At 38.9% G+C, this 20610-nt stretch overlaps 1 protein-coding gene across 3 annotated transcripts in view; it reads right to left on the bottom strand.

The window, feature by feature from the left end:
* Positions 1 to 728: 728 nt before the first annotated feature.
* HECW2 (HECT, C2 and WW domain containing E3 ubiquitin protein ligase 2) overlaps positions 729 to 20610 on the bottom strand; it is a 414063-nt gene continuing 394181 nt past the window's right edge. The window contains exon 29 of one of the 3 annotated variants that reach the window (XM_067741145.1): positions 729 to 4793. In XM_067741145.1, the coding sequence (XP_067597246.1) occupies positions 4682 to 4793 (112 nt within the window). In that variant the 3' untranslated portion in view covers positions 729 to 4681. Of the gene's footprint in view, positions 4794 to 14938; positions 15444 to 20610 lie in introns of those variants that run through there. The other 2 variants (XM_067741144.1, XM_067741146.1) reach the window with 2 other exon arrangements.

The raw sequence follows: 20610 nt of genomic DNA, 5'->3' as shown, positions 1-20610 counted from the left end.
ACGTATATCCTTTGTGCCAGCTCCTTGGAATGCAGTTGCCACTCCTGAATCCTCAAGGCTGGTCAATAATTAGCACTACATTCTTGGCAGGGGTCAGGGAGGGAGGGAGGCACCACTGCTGGGCTCCTCTTTTCTGATTTTTGTTTCTATCATCCTTCTAGTGGGCAGCAAGTTGTTGGCCTTAAGCCACAATTCAGAAAGCTTGACATCGCTGACATTTCTTTGCTTCCATATTAGAAAAGCATATCTATCTAGAAAACACAATCGAACTAGAAAGGTAATAGTTTTTGCAAAATTAGGATCTATCTGAAAGTGACATTCTCATTAATTTAAACTCAAATTTTATAGAAGGTGTCTAAGATTTAGAGTGTTTTCATTCATCAATTAAATCAGAAAAAAGGTAAGAGAGCACAAAAGGGCCTGAAAGTCAGATTCAGTTTGAGGATGAGGCGTGTTCTTTATTTGTGTTTTTTTCTACACAGGGTGATAGGTATCTTGTAATGATGGTATAGCATCATTTCATCCTCAGTGGGAATTTTCCGAATTGGGTTGGATTGGAAGAAAGACTTTAAGGCTCTTCGTTTTCAGATGTTTGCCTTAGAAGTAGTCAAATCATAAATACAATTCGTGCAGATAGAAAAAAAAAAGTTGGAGGAATGTGAGGAGGACAGAGAGGAAATGAGAACCTGTAGTAGTTCCTTCATCCACGTCACTGGAACTCAGCTATCAGGGTTTTCTAGATCCATCCTTGTCCAAAATTAAAAAATAAAATCAGGCTTCTAATTAAAGTGTTTTTTCATTACTTTGCTTCCAAATAATATTTGAGAAAACTAAACTTACTATACTATATAAATCCACCAAAAGCAATCAAACTTTGCAGTTTGTTTTTAATTTCTCATAACAAGTAGTAAAATGGAAACATTAAGAATATGCGGAGTTTTTCCATGAATATGCTAATTTCTTCATGGACTTTTCAGAAGGTGTCACATTTTAAGACTGTTTGAAAAAATGAGAGTTTGGGTAGACAAAGCAGCTTGTAAACTTCACTGAAATTGGAATAGCTTGGTAGAAACATTAGTCTCCACATTTCTCGAGATGAAACCTAGAACTGTAGCTGTAAAGTACTAAAATTGATCTCACAAGCCACCTGTGAAAATCAGCCTCAATCCAGATGGGACCTGATACCTTCTACCCCACAGAGTGTGAAGATCAAGAGAGACTAAGCACTTAAAAGTGCTTAGCAACTGTAAAGCGCTGTTCAAACATATTCTACCGTTACTGTTAATCATTTGAATGCAGGTTTTTTTTAAGCTTCTGATTGTTAAGCAAGTACAACAAATTTTCCTTCATTTATTACAGAACTTCTACTTAATTATAAACACAATATATGGTAGAAAATTGTGACCGCACTTCTTTGACCAAGATCCACTCATTTTGTGCACAAGAAAAAAGTTTTGACCCCAGTGGTGGATGGGCTCAAGGATTGGGATTTTTCACACTGAAAACCAAAGGTACATTGTAGTGCAGATGAAGGGAAACTACTGAACTTAATTTTGGCATTTTTTGGGTAATTTGAAGATCCTTGAGTTTGTCCTTCACAGTTCAGCTCGCCACCTGCACACTTTAAACTCTGTGTGTAAACACACTCTGGGCTTCCACACTTGACCAGTATCACCACACTGTTACATGCCATTAGTTACCAACAGAAAGAACATTTATATGATTTTTTTTTAGCCACAGTATCTCCCACGTATGAACCCTTCACTGGAACCCCCAGATGGAGCAAGCCATTCTCTCCTCATTCCTTGACTGTAGAACATACCAAATTTTATTTAAAATACTTTCTTTGAACCTTGGTGTCTACCCCACTAGACTGTGAGCTTCTTGAGGCAGATTTTTGAATCTTGCAGCTCCATCATCAAACACAGTGGCTGGCACAGAGTGAATGCCAATAGTGGGCCTCTTCTCTCACCTAACAGAAGCTCTGCATACATATTTGATGTATCGTGACTGTCTTTTATAGCATAAGCATCACTTATGAGTTTCTTAAAGAAAACAAGATCAGACAGCCAAATTATCTAGGTTCATAGTCCAGAAGAAAATATTTACAGATATTTCTATTTGTAGAGTATATTAAAGTCTAATTTATTCTGTGGAAATGTTATTTAATATTTTAAACAGTTATTATTGGACTCTTTTACTAATGAATAATAATAGATCAGTTATCATGGTGTTCTGAAGTGAGAGGTCCATCTTGGATAATTCCCAATTCTGAGAATGGCAGCAGCTAGACGATTATACTGGTATTTGGAAAGAAGCTGGATGCCTTAACAAAGAAGTATATTTGCTAAAAATAACTAAAGAGAGATATTTTATTTGAAATCTCTTTTACCTAATAATGTGTAATATGGTAACAAAGTGTCACAAACCAAAATGCAAGCTGACATGGTCTATGAAAATATTTTTGAAAGAAATGCAACCTTCTATATCAGCTGCTTAGAGAATGCCAGCTCTGAAACATCTTATATACCATCAAAAATGTGTGTGTTTTTTTTTTTAAAAAGCATGTTATACTATTTTTCCTTATAATGAAAAAAATACAAGTAAAAATAGTTTGTAAGATTAAATATATACTTATATTCATGATAAGTAAGTACAAACTAACATTTCCAGTTCAAATTTTTTTCTGTTTCTTTCTGATACAATTATAGTACACAGATAAATCTTTCCTTCTTATTTCCAGATTTCTGAAACCTTTTCCCCAGAATGTTTCTCCACACCATAGTACTTGCCTTTAGAGCAGGAATGCAACATGAGTGGTATTCCTCCTGAGGGTCCCAATAATAAATGTAGCTTAACCAACAGTGAAATCAGTTCTTACAAACCACCTATGAAAACCATGCATTTGATCTCCATAAAATGTAGGATTGCCAACACCTCATAATAGGAATTCCATGGTTGCTTATAAATACAGTTCTCGAAGAAGTATTTGGGCCATGCCTGTAATACCATAGGCTGGCAAACCAAATGTTTAATCCAATGATTTTATTACCTTCAATTTAAGTTCACTCTATTGAACACCTGATTAGTTACGACCGTAAGTCAAGAAATAAACAAGGATGTGGAATAATCCCAAAGCAATAAAAATGAAGAACACCCTCTGATAAACTAAGCAAAAATAACTTTAGTGATGTCATGCAGTTTCTGAGATATCATAGAAAAATTGTTTCTTAATACTGATAAGAAAATTATGCATCAGTGAAAATGTAGGCTTAGAAATATAGTACTGAGAGTTTCAATTTGTGATGTCTTCAACTGATGAGGGAAAATGGAATTCTTATCACTAAAGAGAGCTGATCTCTTGGGTGTTTCTGATGGCTCCCTAACTGAGCTTAAGTGTTTAATGATGCTGTACAAATAAAAAGCAGTGGGGGAAATACGAAATATATGTATTAAATGCCATCCTGAAAAGTATTTGATGGATGGAAGAGAGTCTAATGCATTTTAAATAAATGCATATCATACTATCACATAGAGTGAATCTTAAAAAATTATTACTTAGATGCACAGTCCTTGTAGTGGTAGACATGGCACTGTGAAGAAAGTTTGATTTAGAAGCTATTTTCTATTATACTTGTCAAGTGATGGAGTTGCTGTTAGTCATATTGTAATGTCCCTTCAACTTTGGTACATTCAGTGCAAAATATTTTGGGGAATTTTTTTGTACCTTTATAAATATAAAAGGCCCTTTTGTTCCCTTTGAGAGTGCTTAAAAGGATACATATTAGCATGATGCCCTAGTAAGCATGGAACACGAAAATGGAACAGATGATATGTACAGTATGATAGGTAGGTTCTTATATACATCTTAGAGAACATAAATATAATGAACTTATAAAAAATAAACAGAACTCACTGTGTACTTTTTCCTGATATGCTGTGATTAATTGCTAGTTATTTTAAAACTGTTTTCATGCATTATAAAGCATAAAATCTGTCATTAGTAATTCACTGAATAACAGTTTGTCTTCGGCCATAATTACACACATACCACTTTGCATATACATTGTCACAGACCACCTTATTGCAAATCTTTAAGGTTACCTCATATTGACTTGGTTTCATTTTCACTGTGTCCCATGAAAGCTGAAACCTATGGTGCACACCATGCAGGCACTCATAAGCAAGAAAATGAATATTCTGTTATAACTTAGGGCTTAAATGAATGTATTTTCAGGAGATATATTTGTTTTTATTATATTATTTAACTTGCACTAATTTGGAGATTGGGCCAAGTGCTGCCAGTTTGGCTTGAATCATGTTCAAAGGTAAGTTTCAAGATTCTCCTGAGTCTCTAAAAGTTATCATGGAGCTGATCGTGTACAGGTTCATCTTCGTCTTGGAACATAACAAATGGAAAAAAGCTTGGCAGTCAAGAACTGTTGATTGAAAGATTGTTGGGTGGTTCCCTGGGCATCAAGCTCACCCAAATCCTTCCAAGAGTACTCATCACCACTATCCAGTCCCCAAATGTGACAGAACACGTGTTCCTGGAAAATAACAGCACTCAGCTTTACTCTAATGGAAGTGTACTCTTGAAACTTCCAATGTTCAGCCATTCTTCTAGAGGGCAGCTTCTGGAATTGCCTGTCTACACGGAGCGGGGCATTGTGCCTCCAGGTCACTCAAGTCCAAAGGTACTGGTCTCTTCAACTGCTGTCAAGAGTTTTTCATAAAGCATGGAGAAGGATGGGTACGGAGGGAGATCCAGACGGTTAAAACAAGTGTGAGCTCTGCAAACAGAAGAAGCAGTACAGAGTTCAGAACGCTTTGAGTGAAACGATATTGTTTCTCTGTGTGTCTGCCTGTGCTTGTCTTTCATATTCAAATGGGTTTGTTGCCAATTTTCACATTCCTTTTGGAAACACTTTGAAAACGTTTCGACTTGAAAAATTCAGAATTGAATTTCTTTAAGGGAAATAGGATCTTTAAAAAATATTTTCCTTACATTTTCACAACCGTTTAAAATCCATATTACATACATATCACTAATTGTTTAGTTGTCTAAGAATTACAAAGACAAGTTTGAATGTTTGTTTCTCTTCTGATGTTAGATTTTTTTTTTTCCTAAAAGACATGACTATAAACTCTTGCAAAGTAATTCATTTTCAGAGTTGGCATTTGCCTGAAAGTCTCTCAAAAAATCTACGGTTTTCCATTTTTTCATTTTGTTGGTCAGGGAAGAGCACTGAGTGTCTCTGAAGACCTGCAGACACGCCTCATGGCTTAGAGTTTTGGGAAATTCCCTGGCTGGACTTTCCTGTCGAAGTCAGTAGACCATTGTTACTTCTTTGACTCCAGTGCTATAATCTGTTTTCTCCTAATTCACAATGCAAAATAATGGCCATTTAAATCATTACATTACATTCTTTTTAGAAATACCTCCCCTTTTGCCAAGATAGGAAAAAAATATGCTTTCCTGTTATTTGCACCTGAATCACAATAAAAAATAGACAGTCTCCAAATAGTACATCTTATCAGGAAGTAAATCTGCACTTTTGACATGAAATAGGAAGCATTTTATTTGGAATGTACAACAGTTTGTTTGGGGAGCTAAACAACTTTGACTTTAAAAAAATGCTCCTGAATTAATATGGAATTTTGGGAGCTGTGATTTTTAACAGGCTGTTTTTACAAAGTCACGTTTAAGTTTTTATTCTTATAAATTACTTTAATACTAATGAAATATACTGCTAGATGCAGCATAGTGTCATGGGAAGATCAGAGATCTACAGTTGGATAGACTTGGGTTTGAATTTCAGCTCTGCCAACGAGTTGTGTAATTTGCAGTGAGTTATTAAAAATCTGCCACTCAGTTTTCTCACCTATAAAATCAGAATCATATCATTTGTTTCAGAAGGATATGAGGATTAAATGAAATCACAGAAACATGCTTAATACAATGCCTGGCTCACAGTGTTTGACCATTTACTAAGATATATATTGTTAGCTACATTTCATTACCATCAAAAAGATTTACTCCAATTGCATTCATTAAACTGCCAAAAGATAATCATGACTCGTGGCAACTATGGGATAACAGAGAAGATAAAGCAGGTGTGTGGCCACATGGCTTATTAGAAACAGTAACTCGAAGGGGCTCTGTTATATTAGAAAAATAAAGATCTTCCTCAACTTACAATGGGGTTACATCTTGGTAAACCCCTCGTAAATTGAAAATATAAGTCAAAAATGCATTTAATACACCTACCCTACCAAATATCATAGCTTAGCCTAGACTACCTTGCACATTCTCAGAACACTTACATTAGCCTACAGTTGGGCAACATCAGCTAACACAAAGTCTCTTTTATAATAAAGAGTTGAATATCTCATGTAATTTATTGACTATGGTACTGAAAGTGAAAAACAGAATGTTTGTATGGGTACAGAATGGTTGTATGTGTATAGCTTTTTTTACCCTCGTGATCACGTGGCTGACTGGGAGCTGAGGCTCACTGACACTGTCCAGCATCATGAGAGAGTGTGGCACTGAATATTGCTACCCTGGGAAAAGATCAGGATTCAAAATTGGAAATATGATTTCTACTGAAAGTGTATCACTTTCACACCACTGTAAAGTCGAAAAATTGTAAGTCAAACCCTCGTAAGTCTGAGACTGTCTGTACCAGTTTTAGGACACAGAGATAGAACTGGCTCAGAGTTTACAACTCTTGTTATTACAAACTCTAGAATATATTGGGGGAAAATCACCTAATCAGTCTTTCCAAGCAAACACTTTCTTTGATATAATAAACCACTTCAGAATTGCATTTAACATAATCCATATTACACCTTCCTTACGCCAGAGCCTCAACTTGGGTCTCAAGGACAATGTTTTATTTTTTAAAAAACTGAACTAGCATACTGAAAGTCTTAGGAATGGTTTAAATATCTATCTTGTATAAAACTTTGGTGTAAGAATATTAACTGAAGACTTAAATCTGTCATAGGGAAAGGGGAGGAAGAAGAGAAGTATGTTTTGAATGTAATTATCATCCAGACTTTGTGTGTCAGATGACACATAACATTCATTATCCCATTAGACTAAAGACGATACTTCTTTTAGATGCAATTTAAACATTTTCATTTCTTTGGTTACCAACAAGGCTGAGAATCTCTCCCCAAGTCAGCTTGTTTGTAACATTTCCCATTTTGTGATCTACATGTTCATCTCCTTTGTGATCTACACGTTCATCCCCTTTGCCCATTTATCTTTTCTCTAAAAATTGTTTTTGTGATAAGATACCCACCACATAGAATGTATCACCTTCACCATCACCAAGTACACAGCTCTGTGGCATTAAGTACATTCACATTGTTCTGCAACCAACACCACCATCCATCTCTAGAACTTCTTCCTCTTTCCAAACTGAAACTTCGTACCCACTGAACACTAACTCCTATTCTCTCCCGCCCTTGCAACCACCATTCTTTTCCCCATCTCTATGAATTTGACTACTCTAAAAACCTCATGTGAGTGGCATCGTACAGTATGCGTCCTTTGTGACTGGCTTATTTCACTTAGCATTTTCCAGGCCCACTTTGTAGCATGGGTCAGAATTTCCCTTCTTTTTAAAGCTGAATAATATTCTATTGTTTGTATATACTACATTTTGTTAATCCATTCATCCATTGATGGACACTTGGGTTGTTTCCATCTTTTGACTATTGTAAAAAAGTGCTGTTATGAACATGGGTTCCAATTTTCCTACATCCTCACTGACACTTGTTATTTTGTGGGTTTTTTTTTTTTTGATAATAGCCATCCTAATGAGCGTGAAGTCAACTTATTTAAAACTTCAGGATTTCTTATTGATTTGTAAGAAATACTACAAAATAAAGAGATTAATTCTTGTTTATCTCTAGCTAATCTCTTCCAGCCTGTTCACCTTTTTATTTAGTTATGCATTTTATTTACAGAGCAATATTAATCTGGTTACTTGTTACCCATTTTTGATATTGTCTTTCTTCAGCATGTTGCTGTGATAAGAAATGTTGAAAAGATGATCGCTAATGTTTACACCTAATAGAAGGTTTTCATTGCCTATTTTTTTCTTTTGGTAGTGCTGGTATATGAAAGAGTGTGACAGATAAACTTTCGGGACAACTCTTAAAAGAGTAACTCATTTTATACAGTTGTAATCTTGAATAGATACGTGTGAATTCATTTTTGTGAACTGAATCATACTGGGTAAACTAGGAAGTAAAATAATTCAAGCAAACTCTTTATCTAGGTAAGCAATAATCCATAATTAATGTTTTATTTGCTTAGGACAGGACAGGACTGTAGGTGTAGTATATCTATCACATGGTGGTTAAGCCTGTTCCTTCCCTCTTGATAACCAAATACCTTCCCTTAACTGAAGGTTAATTTTACCTAGTCAAGAATTAACAAAATGGCCACATACATGAGAATGAGAATTCATAAATAGTAATGTTGGAATCCCCCAATTAACTTCTTACGCATACTTGAATTGAATGAACTTTAATTCACTGTGGTCTTATGGTAGGCAGAGCTCTAAGATGATCTGCCATGACCTATATACCTTTGTATAATCCCCATCATTTGAGTGTGACTGGGGACCTGTAATTTGTAACCAATGGAATATGGCAAAGGTGAAGGTATGCTGCAGATGTAATTAAAGTCTCTAATCAGTTGATTTTAAGTTAGTCAAAAGCCTGATGATCCTGAATGGACCTGACCTAATTAGGTGAGACTTTTAAAAGAGCATCTAGAGATCAGAGACTCTCACTGTTGCTAGATTTGAAGAAGTAGGCTGCCATGAATTCTACAGCTGCAGGCAATGAATTCTACCAACAACCGAAGGGAGTTTGGACGCAGGTCCTTCCCTAGTTGAGCCTCCAGATGAGAATGCAGTCCACCTGATATCTTGATTTCAGCCGTATGAGATGCTGAGCAGAAGCCCTGGCTAAGTTGTGCCTGGACTCCTGATTCACAGAAACAGACATAGTAATTCTGTGTTGTTTTAAGCTGCTAGATTTGTGGTAATTTGTTATGCAGCACTGGAAAATCACTACAGGTCTCAATGTAGTACAACAATCTAAGGAAAGGTAGTAAGTGTGATATAGTAGCATCATCCCTATCAAGGGCAGGCAGTGGGGCCAAGTTGGGAGCCAACAGCAGTCCTTTCATTCTCCCAGGTTTCTGAGTAAAGAAAGAGGAACTCTGCATGTCTCTGCTGTTCAGTAACTCACCCATGAAATCCATAAGCCTGGGTACTCTTTCTTCGATAGTTTCAGTTCTCAACACAAAAAGAAGGACTGGACAACTTTTTTGTTTTTGTTTTTGTTTTGTGGTATGCAGGCCTCTCACTGTTGTGGCCTCTCCCGTTGTGGAGCACAGGCTCCGGACGTGCAGGCTCAGCGGCCATGGTGCACGGGCCCAGCCGCTCCGCGGCATGTGGGATCTTCCCGGACGGGGGCACGAAGCCGTGTCTCCTGCATCGGCAGGTGGACTCTCAACCACTGCGCCACCAGGGAAGCCCTGGACAACTTTTTTGATCCTCTTCAGTCATAAGACATAATCACCATCACTGACCCATAGCCTAAGGCTATCACTGCTTCCTAAATTACATCTGGTTGCATAATAGACAGTTACCATAACAGAACTTTCCTTCTGAATAAACTGAACAGCTCCCCTGGAAAATGTGTCATGAAGATGGAGAAAGTATGCATTGTTGAAGGGGAAATTGTGCAGAAAGATTAAATGGTTCTCCCAAGGTCAAATCAGGAATAGGACTGCAACCTTGGGTTCCTAGGGGAAGTCGAACATTAAACAGAAAGCAGGGAGACTAATCCTCTTTCACTTTTGGAAGCCTGACTGTTAACTTCATCCCACCCCTGACTTTTAACTGCTAGTCCTCAGCATCCTACCAGATTACATACATTTTGACGATAGGAATTAGCAAAATAAAGCTTCAGATATATATTTTTTTTCTTCTTTTTTTTGCGGTACGCGGGCCTCTCACCGTCACGGAGCATAGGCTCGGGACACGCAGGCCCAGCGGCCATGACTCACGGGCCCAGCCGCTCCTCGGCACGTGGGATCCTCCCAGACCAGGGCACAAACCCGTGTCCCCTGCATTGGCAGGCGGACTCTCAACCACTGCACCACCAGGGAAGCCCCCAGATATTTTTTAACTGAATGACTCAATCAAAATATACGGGCACTCTAGGGAAAATGGTCCAGGTTGGGTCAGTCCAGAGAACTCTGAGAGATACCAGGGGATTTTTAGGTACTCAAATCATCTAGTTCTATCTCATGCTCACCAGAAAGCAGAGATACTCAGAGAGGTAGGGTGAAATTCATCAGAATCACCCAAGAAGCTTGTTTACAATGGAGATTTTGGGGTGTACCCCGAGATTCTACTTTAGAAGGTTTGGGGTGGGCCTAGGGATCTGCATTTTAACTATCACCCCAAATGAGTCTGATGCAGGTAGGCTCCACTAGCAGAGAGACATCAATTGGATTAGAAATAAGATATCTACATTGGCTATTTGTTTCCCTTTTTTGAATTTTATTTATTTTTTTATACAGCAGGTTCTTATTAGTTATCCATTTTATACATATTAGTGTATATATATCAATCCCAATCTCCCAATTCATCACACTACATTGGTTATTTGTACCAGTGTTTTGTGTGCTTGCAAAAATTTCAAAACTCCTTACAAACAAGACAGCATTGCTAATACGGAAATTGAGGAATAGTGTGGTTAAATAAATTGCCCAATATTTACCATCAACTTGCTGTATGAGCCAAGAACAGGGGAAAAAAAAAAAAAGCAAAACAAAAGACAATCCTCTGAGGCTTTTCACACCCCCTCTCCCGCCCCATTCCATGTCCTAAGAAAACTCTAGCAGAAAATAACAGAAGGGCCCTTGGACTATGTTGACATTGGCAGCAAAAGCACATCCAGTTATTCAGTCTCAATAAAAGAACATTTTTCAAATCTTTCAAAGCCAGCCACACTAAGGCTATAATGAGTTTACCTCATTTTCATCTATGCAGCCAGAAACACTCAAGGAGGGCAGGTCTGAACTGGTCTTTGGGAAATCATGCTGGCATCAATATAAAGAAGATTTAAAAGCCCTCCAGACATCTGGTGTGACTTAATAGATCTCTTGGTGCCTTCTGGATTCTTTAAATGTTAACCAGAAGGTCACATGCTCAACCCTCTTTTCTTTCCTATAGATAGACAAGTCAATTATCCAAATCCAATGAGCCCAAAGAATCACAATTACATCTAAAATTTCATCAATCAATTAACTGATAAATGTATTTCTGTGTGTGTGTATGTATTTATTAATTTATTCTCCATTTCCTCAGAGTGATTTTTCGTAGCTTATAAGGACTCAAAATATGAGGCGAAGAAGAAATTACAATCAGGATTTTAAAGAGAGAGAGAGAGAGTGAGAGGTGAAAAGCATGGGCCTCATTTTATCTGGTAGATATAGCCCGAGAAATAAAATGTATGTAAATTGAATAAATTTTTAAAATTTGCATTATCATTTATAATGTGTTTTATCAGTACTCTCTTTCTTTTTGATTGGCAGTGGTGCCTAATCCTAATTTGTTTCCTTACTCCTATTCCCACCTTTTCATTAAGTAATTAATCAATCAAAACCAAATACTTATATATGTACAGCTGATTCACTTTGTTATAAAGCAGAAGCTAACACACCATTGTAAAGCAATTATACTCCAATAAAGATGTTAAAAAAAATACTTAAAAGCATTCTGGAAAATTCCTAAGGGATACTAGAGCTTATCACTTTTTAATGTCATGATTTCTTTGGAAATGTGAGCATTCCTGACCAAGTTTACCTGTCAAGTCCAAATTTTCCTCATCTGAGACAGGGCCTATAGGCTTCCCCACAGGGGAATCAGGTGCTCCCGCAGTCCTGTCGGCAGGGAAGGCTGGAGGGAGGAGCACAGTTGGCCTGGAGCTGGGCTATGAGGTAGGCAAAGAGGGACTCTCTTTGGGCTCTCAGGGCCCCCTAATCAGGGCCCACTGAGTGTTCAGGTAGCACCCAAGCACTTTCACCTGCAGACCCTCTTTTATTATGTCCTCCATTGAAGACCCCATATTTTGAAAGCTTGTCATTCCTATACAAAGTGCCCTGATGCACAAAAATTAATTTTTCAACTTACATTTCATTTATTCCTTCATTCATTGAACAAATACGTACTGAGGTCATACTGCATGCCAGACATTGAGCTGTCCCCTGGTAGATGAGGATGAATAGTCTGCTCTCTGCCCACAAGAAGTTTGCACTCTGACAGCAAAATATGCAGGCAAATGGGACCCACTAAAGGTTATGCAGTCTGTGCTCTGTACTAGGGGAACTGGCTGGGGCCAGTAGGCACTGTAATCCAGCCTACCTTTGGCTCTGCTCACCAACCCATAATCCCTAGCTCAGGGCTGCATTTCTCCAGAAAACTGTAAGAAACCTTTGTCTAATCCAAAAAATTCATATGGGCTCTCAGTGGCCCTGCACACAATGAGTTACAAGTCTGCTCTGCAGAGTCAGGAAAGGCTTTACAGAGGACACTATCTGTGCCAAGCCTCGAAGGATTTATAGGTGTGTAGGGTTTGTCTGGATTGGCAACAAGAAGGACGTTCCCAGCAGACTGCCCGGAAGTGTGAGGAAGCATTGCATCACCAGGAAACCTGAGAACTACAAGTGCTTGAGTGATAGGAGCCAAGGCTGGACGTGAAGCCAGAGAGGGAGGTAGGGTCACATCAGGAAGCGAGGTGTGCTCATGCAGAGACCTTTCCCATTTATTCCACGCATTAAAGGGAGCTAGTGACCGGGCGTGGAGCTTGATATGGCACAGGTGCCATTAAACACACCAGGGAACAGAGGAAAGGGGCACGGTAGATGATGAATTCGGAGCTTGCAATCAACATGAGAAATACAAAGTTACCAATCGCACGGAGTGATAAATTCAATGGACGTAATTCAGTGATTGTTTTGTTAGCCTAGATCGATTTATTAACACAAATAAAGGTATAACTTTTGTTATGATTTTAAAAAAATATTCATAATTTCTTTATGATCCCAATTAATACTTTCTTAGACCATGAGATTTAGGGCAGGAATTCTCACTAAGACTAGTTCACAAATATCTGGGTAACCCGTGGTGGCGCAGCACAACCCCGACCCTCACCAGGTGTTCAATAAATGTGAATCAATGGAAAGGAATTCTATGACACTTACTACGCCCACTACTCATGCGTCATATACCACTTGGTGGCGGTGATGTTGGTTATCTATTCATTTAAATATCTATTACTTCCTTCTCTGTGTTTTAAAGTCCACATGGACAGAGATCAATTTATGTCTCCCATAAAGTTTTGCATATAATAAGTGCATAATGAGTATCTAAAGGCTTGTTGGAGGAATTAGATTTACTAACTAATTAATATCTTATTCTGAAGTCTCATTAGGTTGTCTTGGTTAAAATGCATCTGGGTCTATAAATACAATGTGGAATGTTCCCACAGTGGGAATTCCTGCACGGGGGATAATTAACAGAAGAAAGTCTTCAAACTATGCCTGGTAATCAGGTCACTTCTCACCTGTGGATGCCCCCTGGGAATAGGTGAACAGTACATACTTTTCAAATGTAAGAATTTAAACCCAATAGAAGAAAACCCAGTAAGGAACTGTTCCAGAATGAGAACTCTTAGAAGCCCAAACAAAATATAAATACCCTGGGTGGATACAGCACATTTCTTGCACACCTAAGGACTGTAAAATGTCATGCCAGCTCTGAAGGCTAGGGATTAGGGCCAATAGTCAAAATAGCTGAACTTACTGAATAATGTGTCAGGCATCATTTTAAGCACTTTGTATATGTTATCTCACTTAATCTTCAAAACAACTTTGTAATGTAATTATCAGTACCAATCCCTATTGTTCAGATGAGGGCATAAAGATACAGAAGCGATTTTGGCATATCTTGTCTGGAGTGGTCCAGAGTCAGACCTGAAGTTTAAGAAGTCACTAAAAATACTGAGTACCAATTACGCGTTACGACTCAGCACGAGGGGCAAAACCACATTCAATTCAAACAAGGTCCTTGTTCTCACGGGGTTAGATCCTAGAGGGGGAGATAGACAGTCAACAAGTAAACCAATCACTAAACACAACGACTGAACCGAAATAAGTCCTATAAAGGAATTAAGGTATGACAGAGTGGCAGGTACACTGGGGGCAGAAGCCTGGAGGGCCTTTCCGAGCACTGAGCTGAGTTCTTAGGGATGAGAAAGCCAGCCACGTGCAGAACCAGCAGAAAAGAGTTTGGGCAGCAATTTCCAGAGTCTTGAGGCAGAGTTAAGTTTGGCACATTTCCTCAAGAAGGAGGCTGGTGGCTGTAGCTGGCGGGGGGAGAGTGTATGTGTTGAGGTTAGAAGAGTAGGCCAGAGCAGGCCACCCACCTGGTAGTCCTTGGCAAGGAGTACGGATTTTACTCTAAGGCACTGGAGGGGATGAGCAGGGGAGGGAGGTGATCTGGAGATTTCAGAAGCTCACTCTGGTTGCTGACCACAGAATGAACTACAGGATGTACGAAGAGAAGCAGGTGTGTAGCCAGCAGGCTGCGGCAGTAGCCCCAGGGGAGAGGGGCTGCTGTAGTGGACTAGGGTGGTGGAAGGAGATGAGCCCAAACTAGTTTTTGGTCTTGAAGCCAAAGAGAAGGGGATAACCATTCCTTAACAGCTGCAATGTCTGTCACTCACAAACACACACTTTACGATTTATAGTTGTTGTGACTTGGACGACTCTATTCTGTTGGCAGCAGCAATGCAAACTACTTTCATTCCATTCAGTAATTACAAATTATTTCAGCAGTATTTTACATTCATCACTGGAGTCCTTTTTCAGGCAAAGTAGGTTTTACGATCATCTTACCCACTTCCCAAAGTAAAGACCAATCCAAAAGGTACAGCATATTTAAGGATTTTTAATAAGGTAATATTCGTAGTCATCACTGGTGTATTTTCATTAGCATGTGCTGAACCAATGGCAGAATACAGTAAAACCTTAAAATATTATTATAAGACAGTATAAATTGAGTAAGTGGAAAGAAAGGGAAAGGGTGGAAGAGGGCCTTGTATCAGAGATTAAATGATGGAACAGACTGCCGTGGGACCAGCAGGTGGTGGGGAACTGGGAGACCAAGGGGGGACATCCCAAGGCAGGTACAATACGGAAAAGTGGTGGTGTCACCAAGCGATCCTCCCAGTGTCCATCGCTTGTTCTGGATTTTTTTTTAATTAAAGAAAGTGACACCAGCTCCTCAGTTACTTTCCAATTTCCAAGCTGATAGCTCCAGTAGACAATGCTCTCTGTACTAGAGGAGGAAAAGCTGAATTATTGATAACATTGTAAAGCAGTATTTAATGACATGGAAAGTTATTCATGATTAGTGATATGTGATAAACAAAAAGCAGGTCATAAACAGTATAGGCGCTATGATTGTATTTTGTTTTTAAATGTGTGTCTTGTGTGTGTTATGTTTGTAGAAATGAGTGGAGGCATGTTTAGAGATTATCTCAGTAGTGGACTTTATATATATATATATATGTATACATGTATATTTTTATTATATACACATATTATTGTATTATATGTATTATATAAACAAATATTAAAAAATTTAAACTTCTTGGCATTTTTTGTGAAATATTTTCTTTACATAAGAATAAAAAGCAGAGTTTTAAAAATGAAAATAATGTCTAGCAATATAGGGGTAGGGGAGTGAGAGGTACAAACCATTATGTATAAGAGAAGCTACAAGGATGTATTGTACAACACTGGGAAATAGCCAATATTTTATAACAACTATAAATGGAGTGTAACTTTTAAAAATTGTGAATACTATATTGTACACCTGTAACACATACTATTGTATATCTACTGTACTTTAATTAAAACAATTTTTAATGAAAAATGTCTCATCTTTAAAAGATAGCTTTATCTTTTTAAATTCTATTCCACTGGAAAAGCTGTCTCCCTGAAACATTTCATAATTAACTCTTGCTTCTTATTTTTTAATTTGGGTCAGCATTTCATTTGTAATAATCTCCAGATGCAGCCATTGTCAAAAATGAATGTTTCCTCCCTTTGGCAAAACCAACACTCCCCCATCACGACTGCGGCTCTCCAACTCCTCTGTCCCATCATCCTACTTGGCAAGAACCTCTGAGATGAACACATAAAGTCTATACCACCCTTGGAGAGAGGATTTGACCTGCATTTTCCTGCTGGCATGTTAGCAGCCTGTTTTTCGGAATGTTTAAGAGCAACTGCAGTAAAGTGAATTTACAGTCTCCTAAGTCCATCAGAGCACAAGGGACCGGAAATCTACAGAAATGCAAAATATAGCTACCAACCATGAAGCAGAGGAAGTACAGTTATGTGTTCAAGCTAGAAGCCTCCACAGAGACACCCGTCTGCCTCCATCATTATTTATCATCTGGTCTCCAGTTACTTTATTACCACAAGACAGAAAAAAAAGAGCCATGGATTCAACTTGTACTGGCTTCAGAGACAACCCTATATACTTTAATACACTTCTTGGCCCACATTGTGAGTAGTGCTATTCACTGCTACCACAGTGTGGGACTAGGAAATCTGAGAAAAGAATGAGACTCACATTTGCTTTCCTGAAAGGTTTAAAGGCCTTTAATCATCCGTTTCTAGAAAGACTAAGATGCCCTCCCTTCTGCGGGTACTACCTGCCCTCATCCTTTATAGCCACTTCCAAGTCTCCAGGGTACAGCCTCCCATGCCTGACACGAGATGATGCCAGACCTCTTAGGGAATACACTTTTTAAGTAAGAACAACATTCAACCATTTTGTCTCCAGTGTGTACAAATGTCACATTTTAAATGTTAAACATCATCTTGCTAATAAGAAAAAAGAAATACATTGGGGATGACCAGCTTGAGACAGACCAGTCCTTTAGTTCTGCAACTCAAACCTAGCCGGAAAGATGGCTTCAGTGTATCTGTTCTGACGGTGGGAAAAAATGGACTCAGTCATATAAAACCATCTTTTTAGACCACAGCCAATCTTACAGATCTTTTTCACACTTAAGTAACACCCCACATTTCATAAAGGGTGATGACAACGTTATCAGTAAAGAAATCACTTCTGGGCTTCCCTGGTGGCGCAGTGGTTGAGAGTCCGCCTGCCGATGCAGGGGACGCGGGTTCGTGCCCCAGTCTGGGAGGATCCCACATGCCGCGGAGTGGCTGGGCCCGTGAGCCATGGCCGCTGAGCCTGCGCATCCGGAGCCTGTGTTCTGCAGCGGGAGAGGCCACAGCAGTGGGAGGCCCACGTACCGCAAAAAAAAAAAACCCCAAACAACAACAAAAAAAACCCCAAACAAACAAACAAACAAAAAGAAATCACTTCTGATAAAACTATATGGTCATGCATTGAAGTTCTCCTTTTGTGTTTTTCCTCCAAATGTACTTTTTTTGTGGAGCACATTTTAATAGTTTCAGCAGTATGGTGGCTCACAGAAGATTCACAATAAAAGGTTTAAAAGAACAAAGAGAACATACTGTCCCTAAGAACTTTCATACACATTATCTCACTCACTTGTCGCAAATACTCTTTGAGCATGGCATCGTTATTCCTACTCTTCAGAGGTGGATCAAGGCTTTTAGGATCACATTGCTAGTGTATCACAGGGCTTAGGTCTGCATTCATGCCTCCTAACAAGGCTCTATAAATTGATGAACTGTGAATTAGAATAGCCAAGTAGCTCTTTCTTCCTGCTGGACCTAAAAAGTTAGGGCTTGTTAGAGACAAGGTATGAAAATGGTCTGCTTGCCTAATGTGCCTCATATCATCTTTATGTATGGCTATTTTATAATCTAGGTAGAGCTAGGAATCTAGAACCTAGAGCCTTAGGTCATAATGCAGAAAGGAAGAAACAACAACGCCTGTTGCTCAACCATATGTATGCAACAATGTGAAGAAACCCACCATTTATGATGACTCAGCACACAAACTTCCTGGAGCTCCAGGCGGAAGCAGACAAGTGAATAGGGCCCGACCCCCAAGATTCTTCAGCAACCTGTTGGTGCTACTTATTGCTCCACTAAACCTAATATACCACCCCTTCCCTGGCCATTTAAAGATGGAGAAATGGAGGCCCAGAGATCAAGTGATCTTCTAGGTCCCGTTAGCTGGTGGCAGAGGGGCAAGAACCCAGGTGGTCTAACTCCCAACCCTGTGCTCTTTCCAATATGCTACAGCCTGACATATATTACAGACAATGGTGACAGAAATCATAATGGCAGCCACCATCGACTGGATGCTTACTCAGGGCAAGGGTCAGTAGTAAATGTTTTATATGAACGATTTCCCTTAATCTTCAGAATTACTAACCTACAAGGTAGATGAGGAAACAGAGGCTCAGAACAATTAGGCAACATCTCCAAGAGCCCACTGTGGGCAAGTAACAGAACTGGGATAGAGTCCAGTCTCTCTGAAGCTTAAGTTTGTTGTTTATACAAAATTGCCTTTCTCTGCTCATCAGGTTTGGTGAAAATTACAGTGATTAAATATGAACAGCTGATATATCGGCCTATGGTTACAGTTTATTCCGTCTACTTTACATAAGCAAGTCTTTACAAAAACAGATTTCAAGAGAAAGAACACAATTCATCTGTCCTTTCCTGCCTCTTTAATGCTAATCCTTGAGTTTCTCAGAAAAGTAAAAGGTCCTACTCAGATACTGTAAATCTGCTTTTGAGTTGCAAATTTGGTCTGAGGGGAAAAAAGCGTGATTCAGACATAAACAAAATAAAGTACTTCTTTAAATAATGAAATTAAAGTCTCTTACATTTGGAACACCAGGTAAGCCAGCTAATTACTTAGGTGTTTGGATGCAGTGCCTCTGTTCACAGACTGACATGCACCCAAAGCGACTGAAGAGGCTCAGGCAGCCCTGAGCTTGCTCTATTCATTGCTCTCTGTATCTGTATTTTCAGCATGCTTTTTTTCACATGTTGATGCTTAGAACGTTATTCTTAAGAACCAGTGTTGTGCAATTGCTAAGAAGACAGTCTTGTTAACACGTTTCTCAAAGTCACTTGTAAAGTTGTCCCTTGGTATCCCCAGGGCATTGGTTCCAGGGCTCCCTCAGGGAATACCAAAATCTCGGATGCTCAAATATAAAATGGCATGTTATTTGAATATAATTTATGCACATCCTCCTGTATACTTTAAATCATCTCTAGATTGCTTGAAATACCTAATACAATGTAAATGTATGTAAATAGTTGCCACAACACAGCAAAATTCAAGTTTTGCTTTTTGGAACTTTCTGGAACCCCCCCTCCCCCCCCCCTCCGTACGCGGGCCTCTCACTGTTGTGGCCTCTCCCGTTGCAGAGCACAGGCTCCGGACGCGCAGGCTCAGCGGCCATGGCTCACGGGCTCAGCCGCTCTGCGGCATGTGGGATCTTCCAGGACTGGGTCACGAACCTGTGTCCCCTACATCGGCAGGCGGACTCTCAACCACTGCACCACCAGGGAAGCCCTCTAGAAATTTTTTTAAAAAATATTTTTGACCTGTAATTGGTTGAATCTGTGGTTGGTTGAATCCGCGGATACAGAGGGCTGACTGTACTTAAACAAACTCAGGATAACATCTTGAGGAAACTAATATCACTTGGGAAGATTTAACCTCCCCAGATTGCAATTTCATTATTAGTAAAATGAGAGGCAATCCTTTTTACCTCAAAAATTCAATATATTACTGCTGACTAGATAAAGGAGTTCTGAAACCAACTGTTCTCTACTCCTCTTTTGTTCATTTGCTCTCTCCTTTTCTTTTGCTTCAGCTCCAGTTTGCTCCATTCCCCACAAAACACTTTTTTTTTTACTCACAAAGACTGCCTTACTAGTCTCTTACATTTATTAGTAGCAGCAGAAAAGCAAATTTTTCCACTCCAAGGAAATGTATCATCTTATTACAAATGAGAGTACAATGCAGAAATCATTCCCAGGGAGGTAAGGCATGTATGATAGAGACTGAAGAGGCACAGAGCACAATTACATGATTTAATGTTCCTTAGAAACCACAATGGTCGTTTTTAGTGAAGGGATTCTAAATAGTTACCAATGATAAACTTAAAACTAGAGCTTCTGGAAACGTAAATTAGAGCCACAATCATAAGAAGCCACAAGTATGATGACCAATGTTGCTTTTCCTATTGCTAACAAGTGCTTTGGTTCTGTTGCGTTTTGTATTTTGAGATATGTACGTATGAATATACGCTATTGATACTATGTATAAAATAGATAACTAATGAGAATCTACTGCATAGCACAGGGAACTCTACTCAGTGCTCTGTGGTGGCCTAAATGGGAAGGAAATCCAGAAAAGAGGGGATATATGTATACGTATAGCTGATTCACTTTGCTGTACAGTAGAGAGTAACACAATATTGTAAAGCAACTATACTCCAATAAAAATAAAAAAAAGATATGTATGT

This window comes from Pseudorca crassidens, chromosome 6 (genome assembly GCF_039906515.1).
Source record: "Pseudorca crassidens isolate mPseCra1 chromosome 6, mPseCra1.hap1, whole genome shotgun sequence".
NCBI classification, from domain to species: Eukaryota; Metazoa; Chordata; class Mammalia; order Artiodactyla; family Delphinidae; genus Pseudorca; species Pseudorca crassidens.
The sequence above is the reverse complement of the archived record's forward strand: the minus strand, read 5'-3'. Positions and strand labels throughout refer to the sequence as shown.